At 43.2% G+C, this 14,072-nt stretch overlaps 1 protein-coding gene and 1 long non-coding RNA gene across 5 annotated transcripts in view; one reads left to right on the top strand and one right to left on the bottom strand.

The window, feature by feature from the left end:
* Positions 1-8,037, top strand: part of LOC126985889 (uncharacterized) — a 19,377-nt gene extending 11,340 nt beyond the window's left edge. For 3 of the 4 annotated variants that reach the window (XM_050841406.1, XM_050841405.1, XM_050841407.1), the window contains 3 exons: positions 1,143-1,220; positions 5,404-5,540; positions 7,130-8,037. In XM_050841406.1, the coding sequence (XP_050697363.1) occupies positions 1,143-1,220; positions 5,404-5,540; positions 7,130-7,169 (255 nt within the window). In that variant the 3' untranslated portion in view covers positions 7,170-8,037. The remainder of the gene's footprint in view (positions 1-1,142; positions 1,221-5,403; positions 5,541-7,129) is intronic. The other variant, XM_050841408.1, reaches the window with a different exon arrangement.
* LOC126985891 (uncharacterized) overlaps positions 1-14,072 on the bottom strand; it is a 105,390-nt gene that overhangs the window by 23,317 nt on the left and 68,001 nt on the right. The gene's annotated exons all lie outside the window — the stretch shown is intronic.

The raw sequence follows: 14,072 nt of genomic DNA, 5'->3' as shown, positions 1-14,072 counted from the left end.
GAGAGAGAGAGAGAGAGAGAGAGAGAGAGAGAGAGAGAGAGAGAGAGAGAGAGAGAGAGAGAGAGAGAGAGAGAGAGAGAGAGAGAGAGAGAGAGAGAGAGAGAGAGAGAGAGAGAGAGAGAGAGAGAGAGAGAGAGAGAGAGAGAGAGAGAGAGAGAGAGAGAGTTGTAGTAATGGAGACGAAAACAGTACACAGACCTCCCCCCATCTCTCTCTCTCTCTCTCTCTCAATGGGCCCCGTGAGAGACAGACCTTCCCATCTTTGTCTCACTTAGGAGCTGGAGGTGACGTGTGTGTGTGTGTGTGTGTGTGTGTGTGTGTGTGTGTGTGTGTGTGTGTGTAGTTTACCACGGCCTGATCACGAGTTCGACTCGCTTTTCGCCAGGAGGTACCCTCACGACGAGAGCAAGTGCTCATTATTGTCGATCTCTAGGTACTGCCAGGACCTTACACACCACACACCCCATCCCCCTTGCTCAAGGGGGGACAGTAACCACTCCAAGTCAACCGAAAGAATCCGGCCTGAGCGGGGCTCGAACCGCCGCCTGTTTGGCCGTTAAACCTCGCAGCGCAACCCTCTACCGATTGAGCCACCGGAGCGGCGTTGTGTGTGTGTGTGTGTGTGTGTGTGTGTGTGTGTGTGTGTGTGTGTGTGTGTGTGTGTGTGTGTGTGTGTGTGTGTGTGTGTGTGTGTGTGTGTGTGTGTGCAAATGTTTGACGTGGGGACTCGGTGTTTGTTTTGGTTCTATTACTACAGATAAAAGCAGTGGCAGTAGTAGTAGTGGTAGCAGTAGTAAGAGCAGTAGTTGAAGTAGTAGTAGTAATAGTAGTAAAAGTAGTAGTAGTAGTAGTAGTAGTAGTAGTAGTAGTAGCAGTAGTAGTAGTAGTAGTAGTAGTAGTAGTAGTAGTAGTAGTAGTAGTAGTAGTAGTAGTAGTAGTAGTAGTAGTAGTAGTAGTAGTAGTAGTAGTAGTAATAATAATAATAATAATAATAATAATAATAATAATAATAATAATAATAATAATAATAATAATAATAATAATAAATATTATATGATTTTAAAAATAATAATATCCTAACTAATTAGAAAACGTTTAATCATTCATTTATACATAAATAATAACTCGCTCCCCCCCAACAGTTCCGTGACGAGCCCATCGACAAGTGGACGCCTGGCTATTTCAGCTCCTCGCCCGAACACTACTACGACCAGAAGAAGGTGAGCGCCGGGCCACTGAGTCACACAGACGTTAAAGGCCACAGGTCCCGGGATACAGACTAGGTGGTTAATCAAGGCTTGCTCACACTGGGAGCGATGCTACGCTACGCGAGGCATGCCGCCACGTGGCTTTCAACCGCTTCTGTTGTTGTCAATGGAACCGTCCACACCGGATCTGAAACTTGGCGAGCGACGCCCATGAAATCGCTTGCATCGTTTGTCTGCTCGCCGCCTCCATGATATTTCAAGGACATGGCTCACCCCACGCATGCGGAGGACTTTAGGTTTAGGGGAGCCCCTGCACTGCTTGGAAACTGAGAAAATGAGAAGTTGCCAGCAGTCTGCCAGGCGCTGATCCCAGAAAGTGAGGTTATATTTATAGAAGACAATTTCAATTTTCAAACACATAATTCCTGGAAGCAATGGAGCAGTGAAAAGAGGCAGCACGAAAATACCCGTGCCATTGTGGTACGCCCAGAGGAGGCTACAGGGATGGGAGCAGGAGGGACAGCCGTTGCCTGGAACATCTCAAACGTAGCTTCTAAGACATCGCTTCCAGTGTGAACATTCGCATAGTAAGCATCGTAGGCGTGTCTCGCCGACATACCGTGCGTAGTGTAGCATCGCATCTGGTGTGAACTGGCCTTTAGGCTTTAGATTCGTGTTCTCAGACGCGTTCTTCTCTTAGAGTAACAATTTCCAAGGCAACAAGGGAGACCTCCTGAGAGTTTTTGTCACGATCATGGTGTAGAAGTTTTGTCAGACTATCAATACGCTCGTAAAACTGCCCATGGAAAGGCTAACAGAACCTCTACGAAAGCCTTACCAAACGTGGGAGTGTGAACCCCGAAATGTTTGAGACTATGGGCCTGAGACTGAGGGAAACGCTAACAAGTGTCCACCAAGATGCAGCATTTATGTGAATGGAGGCGTTCTGTTTGCTTCCTTCGGTGCGTCAGCGCATTATGGGTAGAATTTGAGGTTTGATGCGATTTTGACACCGCTACTCTTTACACGCAACGCTTTAAGGTTCACACCGCACGTTTATAATCAAACTTCCGATTTTTACTTAAACCGAAGAACGTGACTCTATATATTCTAAAGGGCATCCACAATACAGTAAACCGAGCTGAAATTCAACACAAATCTTATTGGAGGCTTTCGGTCTTGGTTTGAGAAGACCGAGTTTCCAATTTCCGTGTCGTCAGCAAATTTAGAAATGAAATTATTGATGTCATTGACGTAAATTATAAACAGCACTCGACCAATAACTGAGCCCTGAGGGACACCACTAGTGACAGGCGCCCGCTCCGAGGCTGCCCCATTAATCACCACGCTGTTGTCTGTTGCTCAACTAATTAACAATCCATTTGTGTAATTTGCCCTCAATACTTAACTGCTTGACTTTGTAAATTAATTTGTGGTGTGGAACTTTATCAAACGTCTTAGATTATCCGGGTAAACTACGTCCAGTAAAAGAAAAAAATATTGAGAGAGAGAGAGAGAGAGAGAGAGAGAGAGAGAGAGAGAGAGAGAGAGAGAGAGAGAGAGAGAGAGAGAGAGAGAGAGAGAGAGAGAGAGAGAGAGAGAGAGAGAGAGGGGGGGGGGGGATTTACATATTTACATGGATATTTAGACCATTCAGGCCCTATGGTCCAGACTAATTGGTCTGTTCTTAAGACAGTGATACTAAATAGTACAAGTGGCCTAATGGTTAACAAGATTATAATTCTGCCTCACGGAATGTTAAGGTGAAGGAAGTGGCGCTCGAACTTGTTTTTAAGTGACTCCATCTTGTTGCACTGGACCGATGAAGGTGAGAATTTTTACACTTCTCGCTCTACAAGGTTGGTGAAGAAAAATTTGGTGCAGTGTAAATTATTTGCTTACATAAGTTTTGAGCCATTATTCCTTGTTCGAAACTTGTCACCGATCAAAAACAAATTGGATTTGTTCATATTCGTAAAACCATTGAGCATTCTGAAACGTTCAATAAGCTACCCTCGAAGGCAACGTTTCTCAATAGAGCACAGCTTAAGGTTTCGTAAGGTTTGCTGCGAAAGGAAGAGATCATCTTTATTGCTCGACGTTGAACACCTTATTTAGCAATTCCCTAGAACAAAACTGTATCGCATATTTAAAGTGGGGTTCAAATGGGGACGTATTACATCTTTATTCTTGAATGACAACTTTCTGTTAATGAAGTCGAGCATTATCTCCACATGATTTACTGCGTCAAAACCGAGCCTCTTATTTTTTGTTCCAACTTGAAAAACCTTGCACCTATCTACATTAAAGGGCATCTCCCATCTATCAAACCAAGCTGAAATTTTATGCAAATCTTGAATTCTTTCCTTGCCTAGTTTTGAGAAGACAAGTTACCAATCTTCGTGTCGTCAGCAAATTTCGAAATGAAATTAGTGAATCCAACATCGAAGTCACTGATTTAAACTATGAACATCACTGGACAAACAACTGAGCCCTGAGGGACACCACTAGTAACAGGCGTCCACTCTGCCGCAGCTCCGTCAATCACCACTCGTTGTTGTTTGTTATTCACACCAATTAGCGATTCATTGGTGTGCTTTGCCTTCAACACCTAATTGCTTGATTGTAAATTAAGTTATGGTGTGGAAATTTATCAAACGCTTTCAGAAAATCCAGATAAACTACGTCCAGTGATTTGGTTACCTTGCAAATTGAGAAGCGGTCGTTATGAAAGGTTAGCAAGGGGGGGGGGGGGGAGAGAGAGAGAGAGAGAGAGAGAGAGAGAGAGAGAGAGAGAGAGAGAGAGAGAGAGAGAGAGAGAGAGAGAGAGAGAGAGAGAGAGAGAGAGAGAGAGAGAGAGAGAGAGAGAGAGAGAGAGAGAGAGAGAGAGAGAGAGAGAGAGAGAGAGAGAGACTCGGTCTTCTCAGACTCTTAAACTCTGTTCTCTCAGACCAAAACAGGGAAAGCCAAAAAAAAAAAAAAATAAATAAATAAAAAAAAAAAAAAATCAGCATTTATTTATTTATATATATTTCTTTTTTAAGGTTCTGCCTATAGCGCCGGTAGACTTTCTTCAGGGGTGTCTTCGACGACCCCAGCCCGGTGGTGGCGCAGGCGAATGATATTTACAGCGGCTGCCCTTGTCTGATAAATGGGAGATGCACTTTGACTAGGAATGGATGAGTGTCAAGCTTTTTCAAGTTGGAACAAAAAGTAGGTGGCTCGATTATAAAATGTGTGGCGTGAAACTTTATAGCGGTGGACCTGGGTGTCAAAACCGCTTGAAACCTCATATGCAATGATGCAATAGATAAAGCGAAAATAATGCTGGGCTTCATTAAAAGACCTGTCATCCAAGAATAAAGATCTAATACCTCCACTGAGCAACGGTCTAGTCCGACCCCACTTGGAAAATGCGGTACAGTTTTGGTCTCCCTACCACACGAAGGATATTAATAAATTAGGAGTGAACCGAAGGGAAACAAAAATAAACTCTTTCATGCGCAACAAACCTCACTATGAAGAGCTCTGAGCTGAGTGACCTCTTAACTTGCTCTCCTGAGAAACGTCGCCTCTGAGGAAAACTGATCGAATTCTTCAAAATACTCAGTGACTTTACACATGTGGACAAGTTCAGTGTTAATGATCGATGACACTTCTGGAACGAGAAATAATGGCACGAAACTTAAATGCAAATAAATAAACTCAGAGTGCATAGTATTTCTTTACCAAAGTAGTAACGCGAGAATGAAATAAGCTCCCGCCTCCAGTGATCCGGTGCGACACGACTGACTCAAACAAAACCAAACGACCGACACTTCCTCCACCTTAATAATCGCTAAGATTCAAAGACTTAATGGCGATTTATTTAAATTGCTTTTAAATTTAGCGACAGACCACGTAGTCCGGACAACAGAGTCTGTGTGGTCTGAACATCTTTGTAAATGTTTTTAAATCTTTCTCCGTCATCGACTGCCACTTACTACACTTTAATATTCGCTAAAGTAGAAATGCAAAGTCTGGGTGGTCATTTGATCTGCAATTTTACATAAGCTCAAAGGCAAACCACTTAGTATGGACCACAGGACTTGTGTGGCATGAATATCTGTGTATAATCTCTCTCTCTCTCTCTCTCTCTCTCTCTCTCTCTCTCTCTCTCTCTCTCTCTCTCTCTCTCTCTCTCTCTCTCTCACAGGACGCGGGGGGCTGCGGTCGGGAGAACTCGCTGTGTCGGTTCGTGAGTGTTCGGTCCGGGGAGCCGCGGGAGGTCAGGTGTTGCGGGGCGCTGCAGTGCGTGTTTACGGGTGTGTCCTTCACCTGTGCCGACCCCAGGTGAGCGTGGCGGCGTGGCGGGAGGGGAGGAAGAGGGAGTGTAGTGTGGCGGGAGGGGAGGAAGAGGGAGTGTAGTGTGGCGGGAGGGAAAGGAGAGGGAGTGTAGTGTGGCGGGAGGGAAGGAAGAGGGAGTGTAGTGTGGCGGGAGGGGATGAAGAGGGAGTGTAGTGTGGCGGGAGGGAAAGGAGAGGGAGTGTAGTGTGGCGGGAGGGGAGGAAGAGGGAGTGTAGTGTGGCGGGAGGGAAGGAAGAGGGAGTGTAGTGTGGCGGGAGGGAAGGAAGAGGGAGTGTAGTGTGGCGGGAGGGAAGGAAGAGGGAGTGTGGTGGAGGGAGGGGAGAGGGAAGAAGAGTGGTGTGGGAGTGGAGGGAGGAGGAAGTGAAGGTCAATGCAAGTAACCTTCGATTCGAAATGCTTTATGGGATTTGTCTTTCTTAGTTCCAGCCCAGCAATCCCGGAGTACAGACTCACTGACTCACACAAGCTAGTATTTTGACAGTATTTCGTTCCTCCAAGCCTGGCCACCTTCTTCATATGTCAAGCTTTGAATATCGGCTTCAGCTGCGCGGTGTGTTCTCCTGCCAAGGGTATCACTATGAACTGTCACAAACAAGGAGTATATGCATAGTTAGATAGTTACGTATGTGATTAAGTGATTAGGCAGACCCGTTGTTATCTACAATACATATTAAGGTAAAGTTTTGTTTGAGCATAATAGTGACCTTGACCTAACTCATACCTAAACCTTTGTTAACTATTAAGATATTCAAAACAGTTACTCTCCATGGAGGCTATAAATGTCAGTTGTGCATAGCAAAATTCCAATCAGTTACGATTTGCCCGCGTTACGAGTTGACTTGGTTACGAGTTGACCGATGTACGAGTTGACTTGGTTACGAGTTGACCGATGTACGAGTTGACTTGGTTACGAGTTGACTTGGTTACGAGTTGACTTGGTTACGAGTTGACTTGGTTACGAGTTGACTTGATTACGAGTTGACTTGGTTACGAGCTGACTTGTAACCGTGCAGCGTGTGTAGGAGGGGAGGAAGAGGGAGTGTGGAGTAGTGTAGGGAGTGCAGTGTAGTATGTGTAGAGTAAGTGTAGTGGGAGGGACGAGGAAGGGGAGTGTAGAGTGTGTATGTAGTGTGAGCGAAGTGTATTTAGTGGAATGGCAGGAAAAGTGAGTGTAGCAAAAGAGTGCACTGTACATACTTCGCTGTTTAAGGATTGCTCCCTCCTGTAGAGTGTGTGTGTAGTGTGAGAATAGGGTGTATAAGAGAGAAGGGAGAGGGAGTGTAATGTAGAGTAGTGACTGTAGTGGCGGGAAGGGAAGAGGGAATGCAATGTAAGGAGTGTAGTGAGTGAGCGAGTGTGTGTATGTGTGTGTGTGTGTGTGTGTGTTATATGTAAGTTTGGCTTTTTAATTAAAGAGAGAGAGAGAGAGAGAGAGAGAGAGAGAGAGAGAGAGAGAGAGAGAGAGAGAGAGAGAGAGAGAGAGAGAGAGAGAGAGAATGAAACAACGTAGATAAATAAAAACCACTGAATAATTATGTAAATAATTAATATGCATTCATTTTTCTCTTTCCCAGTTCAATGGATTTGGAAACTACTGAAAATGAAATATATTGAACCTCCTCCTCCTCCTCCTCTTTCCCTCCATTACTGGCAAGATGAGATAACCGGAGACCTGGAGAAGGAAGAATTACGGAAGAGAAAGAAGAAAAGGAGATAAAAGAAGAAAAAGAAGAAAAAAAGACGAAGGCAAAAAATAAGACAGCAGAGATGTCCAAATGTTTTCAAAAAGATGTTCATTATAACAAAAATGGATAATAATAATAATAATAATAATAATAATAATAATAATGGTAATAATAATAAAGTTTAACCATTACGCTTTGTCGTTAAAGAAGATAGCTTTATGTAAGTGTGTGTGTGTGTGTGTGTGTGTGTGTGTGTGTGTGTGTGTAATAATATTCACCACGGCCTGATCACGAGTTGGACTCGCTTTCGCCAGCAGTACCCTCACGACGTGAGCAAGTGCTCATTATCGTCGATCTCTGGGTACTGCCAGGACCTCACACACCACACACCCCATCACCCTTGCTCAAAGGGGGACAGCAGTAACCACTCCTAGTCAACGGAAAGAATCCGGCCTGAGCGGGGCTCGAACCGCCGCCTGTTTGGCCGTGAAGTCTCGCAGCGCTCTACCGACTGAGCCACCGGAGCGGTGTGATGTGTGTGTGTGTGTGTGTGTGTGTGTGTGTGTGTGTGTGTGTGTGTGTGTGTAAGTCAGCGTTAAATCGCCATAATGTGAACAGGATTTCAACACACACACACACACACACATGCGTTGCACACCTACACACACTCTCACACACACACACACAGACATTTTACTTCCTAAGAAGTGCACGTCACAGCAGCCTGCGGAAAGGCCGGGGCAGCTGCTAACACACACACACACACACACACACACACACACACACACACACACACACACACACACACACACACATTTTAATGATACCAATAATTTTCTATCGGTCTCTTGCCCTTATTGTATTATTGTAAATGTAAGTTATGTATAAATATTCAATAAAGTTGAATATTAAAAAAAAATATAATAATAACAATGATAATAATAATGATACTACTACTGCTACTACTACTACTACTAATGATACTACTACTACTACTACTACTACTACTACTACTACTTCTACTAATAATAATAATAATAATGGTCAAAAGAGAAAAAGAAGAAGAAAATGAGGAATATCTAACAATATGAGTCAAAACAATCAAAACATTAATATTAATAATACAAATAATAATAATAATAATAATAATAATAATAATAAACCGAAAAAATAAACAAATTGACAAACTGATAGATGTAAATCAATGATATAAATAAAGAGAGATCTAACTGAGAGTACAAGTTCGTGTAATATTGTACGTATTACCTAAAAGTATTATATTACTATCAGTGTATATCTTAATCTCTCTCTCTCTCTCTCTCTCTCTCTCTCTCTCTCTCTCTCTCTCTCTCTCTCTCTCTCTCTCTCTCTCTCTCCTATCATTTTTTATGCCGTTTCGCCTTCCCTTTCTCCCTTATTTTTTCCTTTCCTTCCTAATCTCGTACATATTTGTCTTTCATTAATCTATGTCTAAATAATTCCTCTTTTCCTTCACGCTTTCTGTTTGACCTTCCTTTCTTCCTTCTTTCCTGGCTTTCTTATTTCCTCCTTTTTTGTTTGTTTCCTCTTCCTCTTTTTTTCTCGATCACCTTTTTCTACCTCATTATACTCCATTCTACTTCCTTCAATTTATCGACATCCAAAATTAATACAACAACAAATACAACAACTTTAACGACTACTACTACTACTACTACTACTACTACTACTGCTGCTACTGCTATTGCTACTATTTAAAGTAATAATGACATATGATGATCTTGTGTGTTCGTAACGATGTGTTCCGAATGTCGATGGTATAAGGAAGTAAAAATATAAATGTGTAGTGTTGTGTGTTTCTTCTGTGTTGTTGTTGTCATTTTTATTATTGTTGTTATTATTATTATTATTATTATTATTATTATTATTATTATTATTATTATTATTATTATTATTATTATTATTATTATTATTATTATTATTATTATTATTATTATTATTATTATTATTATTATTATTATTATTACTATTATTATTATTATCATTATAAATATCATCACTATTTCAGTTATTAATTTTTATTATCATTTACATTATCATTATTGTTTTGTATTAGTTTTTTCAATAAATATTAAGTGTAATGTATTTCTAATTAAATATTATGTATTTATTAGTATAATATTTATTTATTCACATCCTTACATGACGGGGAGCGGCGCCCCGGCCACCCAGCCGTTGTAGTGCGAGAATGGAATAAGCTCCCACCGTCAGTGGTCCAGTGTAACACGATTGACTCCTTTAAAAACAAGCTCGACCGTCACTTCCTTCAACTTAATATTAACTAGAGTAGAAAAGCAACGTTTTGGAGCCATCTGATTAATGTAAAATCACTTAGGTTTAAGGACAGACCACCTAGTCTGGACCATGGGGTCTGTGTGGTCTGATTTTCTATGTAAATCTATGTAAATCTTTTCCTGTCGGGTTAATTCATAAAAGGGGAAACTGTGCTGACCCGGATGTCACCCCCGCCTGTGTCTCGGGGCGGTGGGTAATTCCCCGCCTAAGGCTCAACGGCTACTGTGACGGAGGTGAGCGCCGAGGCAATGCGCAGCTTGGCGTATGCCCCCGACTATACCTTATTCTTGTGCTCGCTTATGAGAACGAGTGACAAATTTAGTAAAAATGATAACAAAAACAAACAAACAAACAAAGAAGAAGAAAGATAATGATGATGAAAACACGTTAATGGAAGAAAATAAAGAAAAAATATGATGGTGATGATGATGATGAAAAAGACGACAAGAAATGGTGAGGTAAAAGATGTTGCAAAAACTAAAAGAAGAAGGAAAAGAAGAAAGATGATGAAATATGAAAAAAAAAATTAGGAGGAGGAGGAGGAGAAAAATAAGTAATGGAAAAAGAGGAAGAGGAGGAGGAGGAGGAGGAGGAAAGGGAGGAGGCGAAAGAGGAGTGAGAGGAAAATCCAACAAATTAAGGAAATCCCTGAGTTGGGTGAAGGGAAGAAGGGAGTGAGTGAGGGAGTGAGGGAGGGAGAGAGGAAAGAAGGAAGGGAGGGAGGTATAGAAGGTGAGGGAGAAAGTAGAGAGGAAATAAGAAAACTGGCCACAAGAAAAAAAAGGAAGGAGAGGAGAGGAGGATGAAAAGGTGAAATGGAGAAAAAGGAAGAGGAGGAGGAGGAGGAGGAGGAGGAGAAAACGATGATACGATAAAAACAAGTAATCCGAAATTGACCTCTGATTTTGGACACTCCTTTAACCTCTGTTCGGGAGCAGTGAGTAGCGGGCCTTTTTTTCTTTTTTTTTCTTTACGCCCTTGAGCTGTCTCCTTAGCTGTAAAAAAAAAAAAAAAAAAAAAAACACTCACAAATCATTTACTGCAGGACACGAAATTATATATAAAAAAAAATGATAAAACAAACAAAAAAAAATGAAGCCTGGAGCGGCGTGACAAACAAAAACACCAACAAACAAACAAGGAAACAAAAACATAAATAAAGGAAAAGAAGCGGAATTAAGACACATAAATTAAAAAAACAGTGATGAAAAAAAAAAAAAAAAAAAAACTTCCGAGAAAAGAACGAGGAAAATTATTACGATTTCCGTTTCGTCTTATTTCCTGAGACTCAAAACGATACCGGGGGAAGGGAATTTTTTGTGGCGAAATCGAGGGAGTGTTAACTGCCATGCCCCCCCCCCCTCTCTCTCTCTCTCTCTCTCTCTCTCTCTCTCTCTCTCTCTCTCTCTCTCTCTCTCTCTCTCTCTCTCTCTCTCTCTCTCTCTCTCTCTCTCTCTCTCTCTCTCTCTCTCTCTCTCTCTCTCTCTCTCTCTCTCTCTCTCTCTCTCCAAGCAACTATTTATGTCTCTCTCCATTCCTTTTTATCTCAAAATCTTATCCTCTTACTTATCTTCTCTCTCTCCTCTCTCTCTCTCCTACGGAAACATGAGCTTATGGATTAAAAACACATGAATCTCTAATGGGTTCTTGGACTCATCACGGACATGCACACACACACACGCACGCCTAACCACGGACACCTACACCCACACCCACATACGGACAACTAGCTCAGAAAAAAAAGGTACGTGAGTCTTCTATCTTTTAAGTTATATTCTTGAACGTGACGGGCTCCCATTGCGACTATATTTCAAGGCCACAGAAAAGACTGACCAAGTTTTCATGGGTGATTTTCCCGTTCAAGATGCAGGAGTCGAGCAATCCTATAACGAGGGTCACGAAAGTCTATGGAAATCTAGGCAACTTCTACGAGAGGCTTTTCGAACAGTCAAACTGAAGTGCTGGTACGTTTAACAATTCGGGCTTAACACTTACATTCGTTAATTTTATGCCAGGCTCACGAGGCACACCCACACGGTCACACCCACCCTCACTTACATCCTCACCCACACCCACACCCACCTACATACTCACACAAGTAGCTCACAAAAGGTGGCCGAGTATTCTATCTTCTAACACACATTCGTTACTTTCTATGCCCAGCTCACGACACCCACCCACACCCACACCCACACCCACACCCACACCCACACACAAGAGGAGTAGAAAGAGGCGTATGGCAGGGCTCGAGCTGAGACGAAGCAGGTACAGAGGGAGCAATTCGGATACTATGAGCTGCTGAAGTAAAAGGGAAGACAAGAACGATATGAAGAACGAAAGACTAGAGACAAAAAAAAAGAGAAAGAAGGGAAAGAAAGGGAGTGTCATGGTCCTTTTCCATGACTCGTTGTTTGCCGGTTAGAATGATAAGGCAGGTTTTTCTCTCGCTCAAATGTTAGAGTCAGCGTGAATCAGCCTATGGCTGGCACCGTGATTTGCACTTCATTTCCAGGTCACTTCCGTGACCTGGTTTAGGGCGGCTTGTGAGGTTGCCAGATTCTCTCTTTTGTGTGCGTGGTGCCTACATCCCACACCCTTTGCCTGCGTTGTCCATATGAGTCTCACTCCAGGAACTCTTTCCGTGTCTGTATTCACTGCAGCACGATTACGCCTCTGTACGTACCCACGAGGGGGTGTATGGTCTGTGTTGAGTTTCCCGCGCAGGCGTGGGCGCTGCCCGTCGCCACTCGCTGGGTTCGCATTTTTGCCAGCTACTCGGGTGTGTTGCTGTTCCATCCATCTCTATGTCTTATTTTCTTGCCAAGTAGCTCGCTGTTTTGGGCCTGCACGAGTTTAGTACGTGTTCTAGTGTATTATTAACTACATCTGCCCGTGGCAGTGTTTGTTCGGAAGGCTGTCTTTTCTGAAGTCACGCTTCCCGCTGCTCATTCGGGAGGTACCGTAAAACTCCAGCGGAGCCTCGCCGCCTGTGAGGGGTCGGCCAGGAGCACATCAAGTTCCGGCCAGAACCGAAACTGTCTGGAACTATCAAAGAGTTCCGTCAGGAACGGATCTAGAAAACTTGTACTCTTGGGAGAGAGAGAGAGAGAGAGAGAGAGAGAGAGAGAGAGAGAGAGAGAGAGAGAGAGAGAGAGAGAGAGAGAGAGAGAGAGAGAGAGAGAGAGAGAGAGAGAGAGAGAGAGAGAGATTATATTTTGTTTGTCAATTTATCTTTATAATCAGGCGAAGAGAACTGTCATCCTTACCTGTCACCCATTCACGAGTGACAGAGGTGAGGATACCAGTAATGGACCCGTCAGCAACGGACGCGTTCAGTACGGGTTGAGTCATTCAGATGAGCTTGACAGAATAATAAAAATGAAGAATTTAGAAGTATCAAGGTTATGAAAAAATGCAAGAAGTTAGATCTGAGAAATATAAGCAGTATGACAACATCTATTATGTAAAATAAAAGTTCCGGTTCCGGCCGGTTATGTTATGATAGTTTCGGCCGGAACCGGAACTTCCTACAAACTGAGGCTCCGGGTGGAAGTAACCGGCCGGAGCCAAGCTCCGGTGTACCTCTAATTTTATGCATAATTAGACATTGTGTGTGTCATAAAGTAATTAAGCCGGTTCCTTGTTGTATATAGAATATCATGTTAAAGGTAAAGTTCTGTTTGAGCATAATAGTAACCTTGACGAAGCTTTTATCTAAAACTGTTTTCTTAACTATTTGGATACTGTGAACCCGAACCCTATTAAGTACTCCCGATACGGACGACCAATGTCAGTCGAGCATAGAAAAAAAATCAACCAGTTACGAGTTGACCAGGGGCACGAGTTGACCTGGTTACGAGTTGACCAGGGCACGAGTTGACTTGGTTACGAGTTGACCAGGGCACGAGTTGACTTGGTTACGAGTTGACCAGGGGCACGAGTTGACCTGGTTACGAATTGACCAGGGCACGAGTTGACTTGGTTACGAGTTGACCAGGGCACGAGTTGACTTGGTTACGAGTTGACCAGGGGCACGAGTTGACCTGGTTACGAGTTGACCAGGGCACGAGTTGACTTGGTTACGAGTTGACCAGGGGCACGAGTTGACTTGGTTACGAGTTGACCAGGGGCACGAGCTGACCTGGTTACGAGTTGACCAGGGCACGAGTTGACTTGGTTACGAGTTGACCAGGGCACGAGTTGACTTGGTTACGAGTTGACCAGGGCACGAGTTGACTTGGTTACGAGTTGACCAGGGGCACGAGTTGACCTGGTTACGAGTTGACCAGGGGCACGAGTTGACTTGGTTACGAGTTGACCAGGGGCACGAGTTGACTTGGTTACGAGTTGACCAGGGCACGAGTTGACCTGGTTACGAGTTGACCAGGGCACGAGTTGACTTGGTTACGAGTTGACCAGTGGCACGAGTTGACTTGGTTACGAGTTGACCAGGGGCACGAGTTGACTTGGTTACGAGTTGACCAGTGGCACGAGTTGA

Source organism: Eriocheir sinensis, chromosome 60, assembly GCF_024679095.1.
Source record: "Eriocheir sinensis breed Jianghai 21 chromosome 60, ASM2467909v1, whole genome shotgun sequence".
NCBI lineage: Eukaryota > Metazoa > Arthropoda > Malacostraca > Decapoda > Varunidae > Eriocheir > Eriocheir sinensis.
This window is presented reverse-complemented; position numbering and strand designations above follow the sequence as displayed.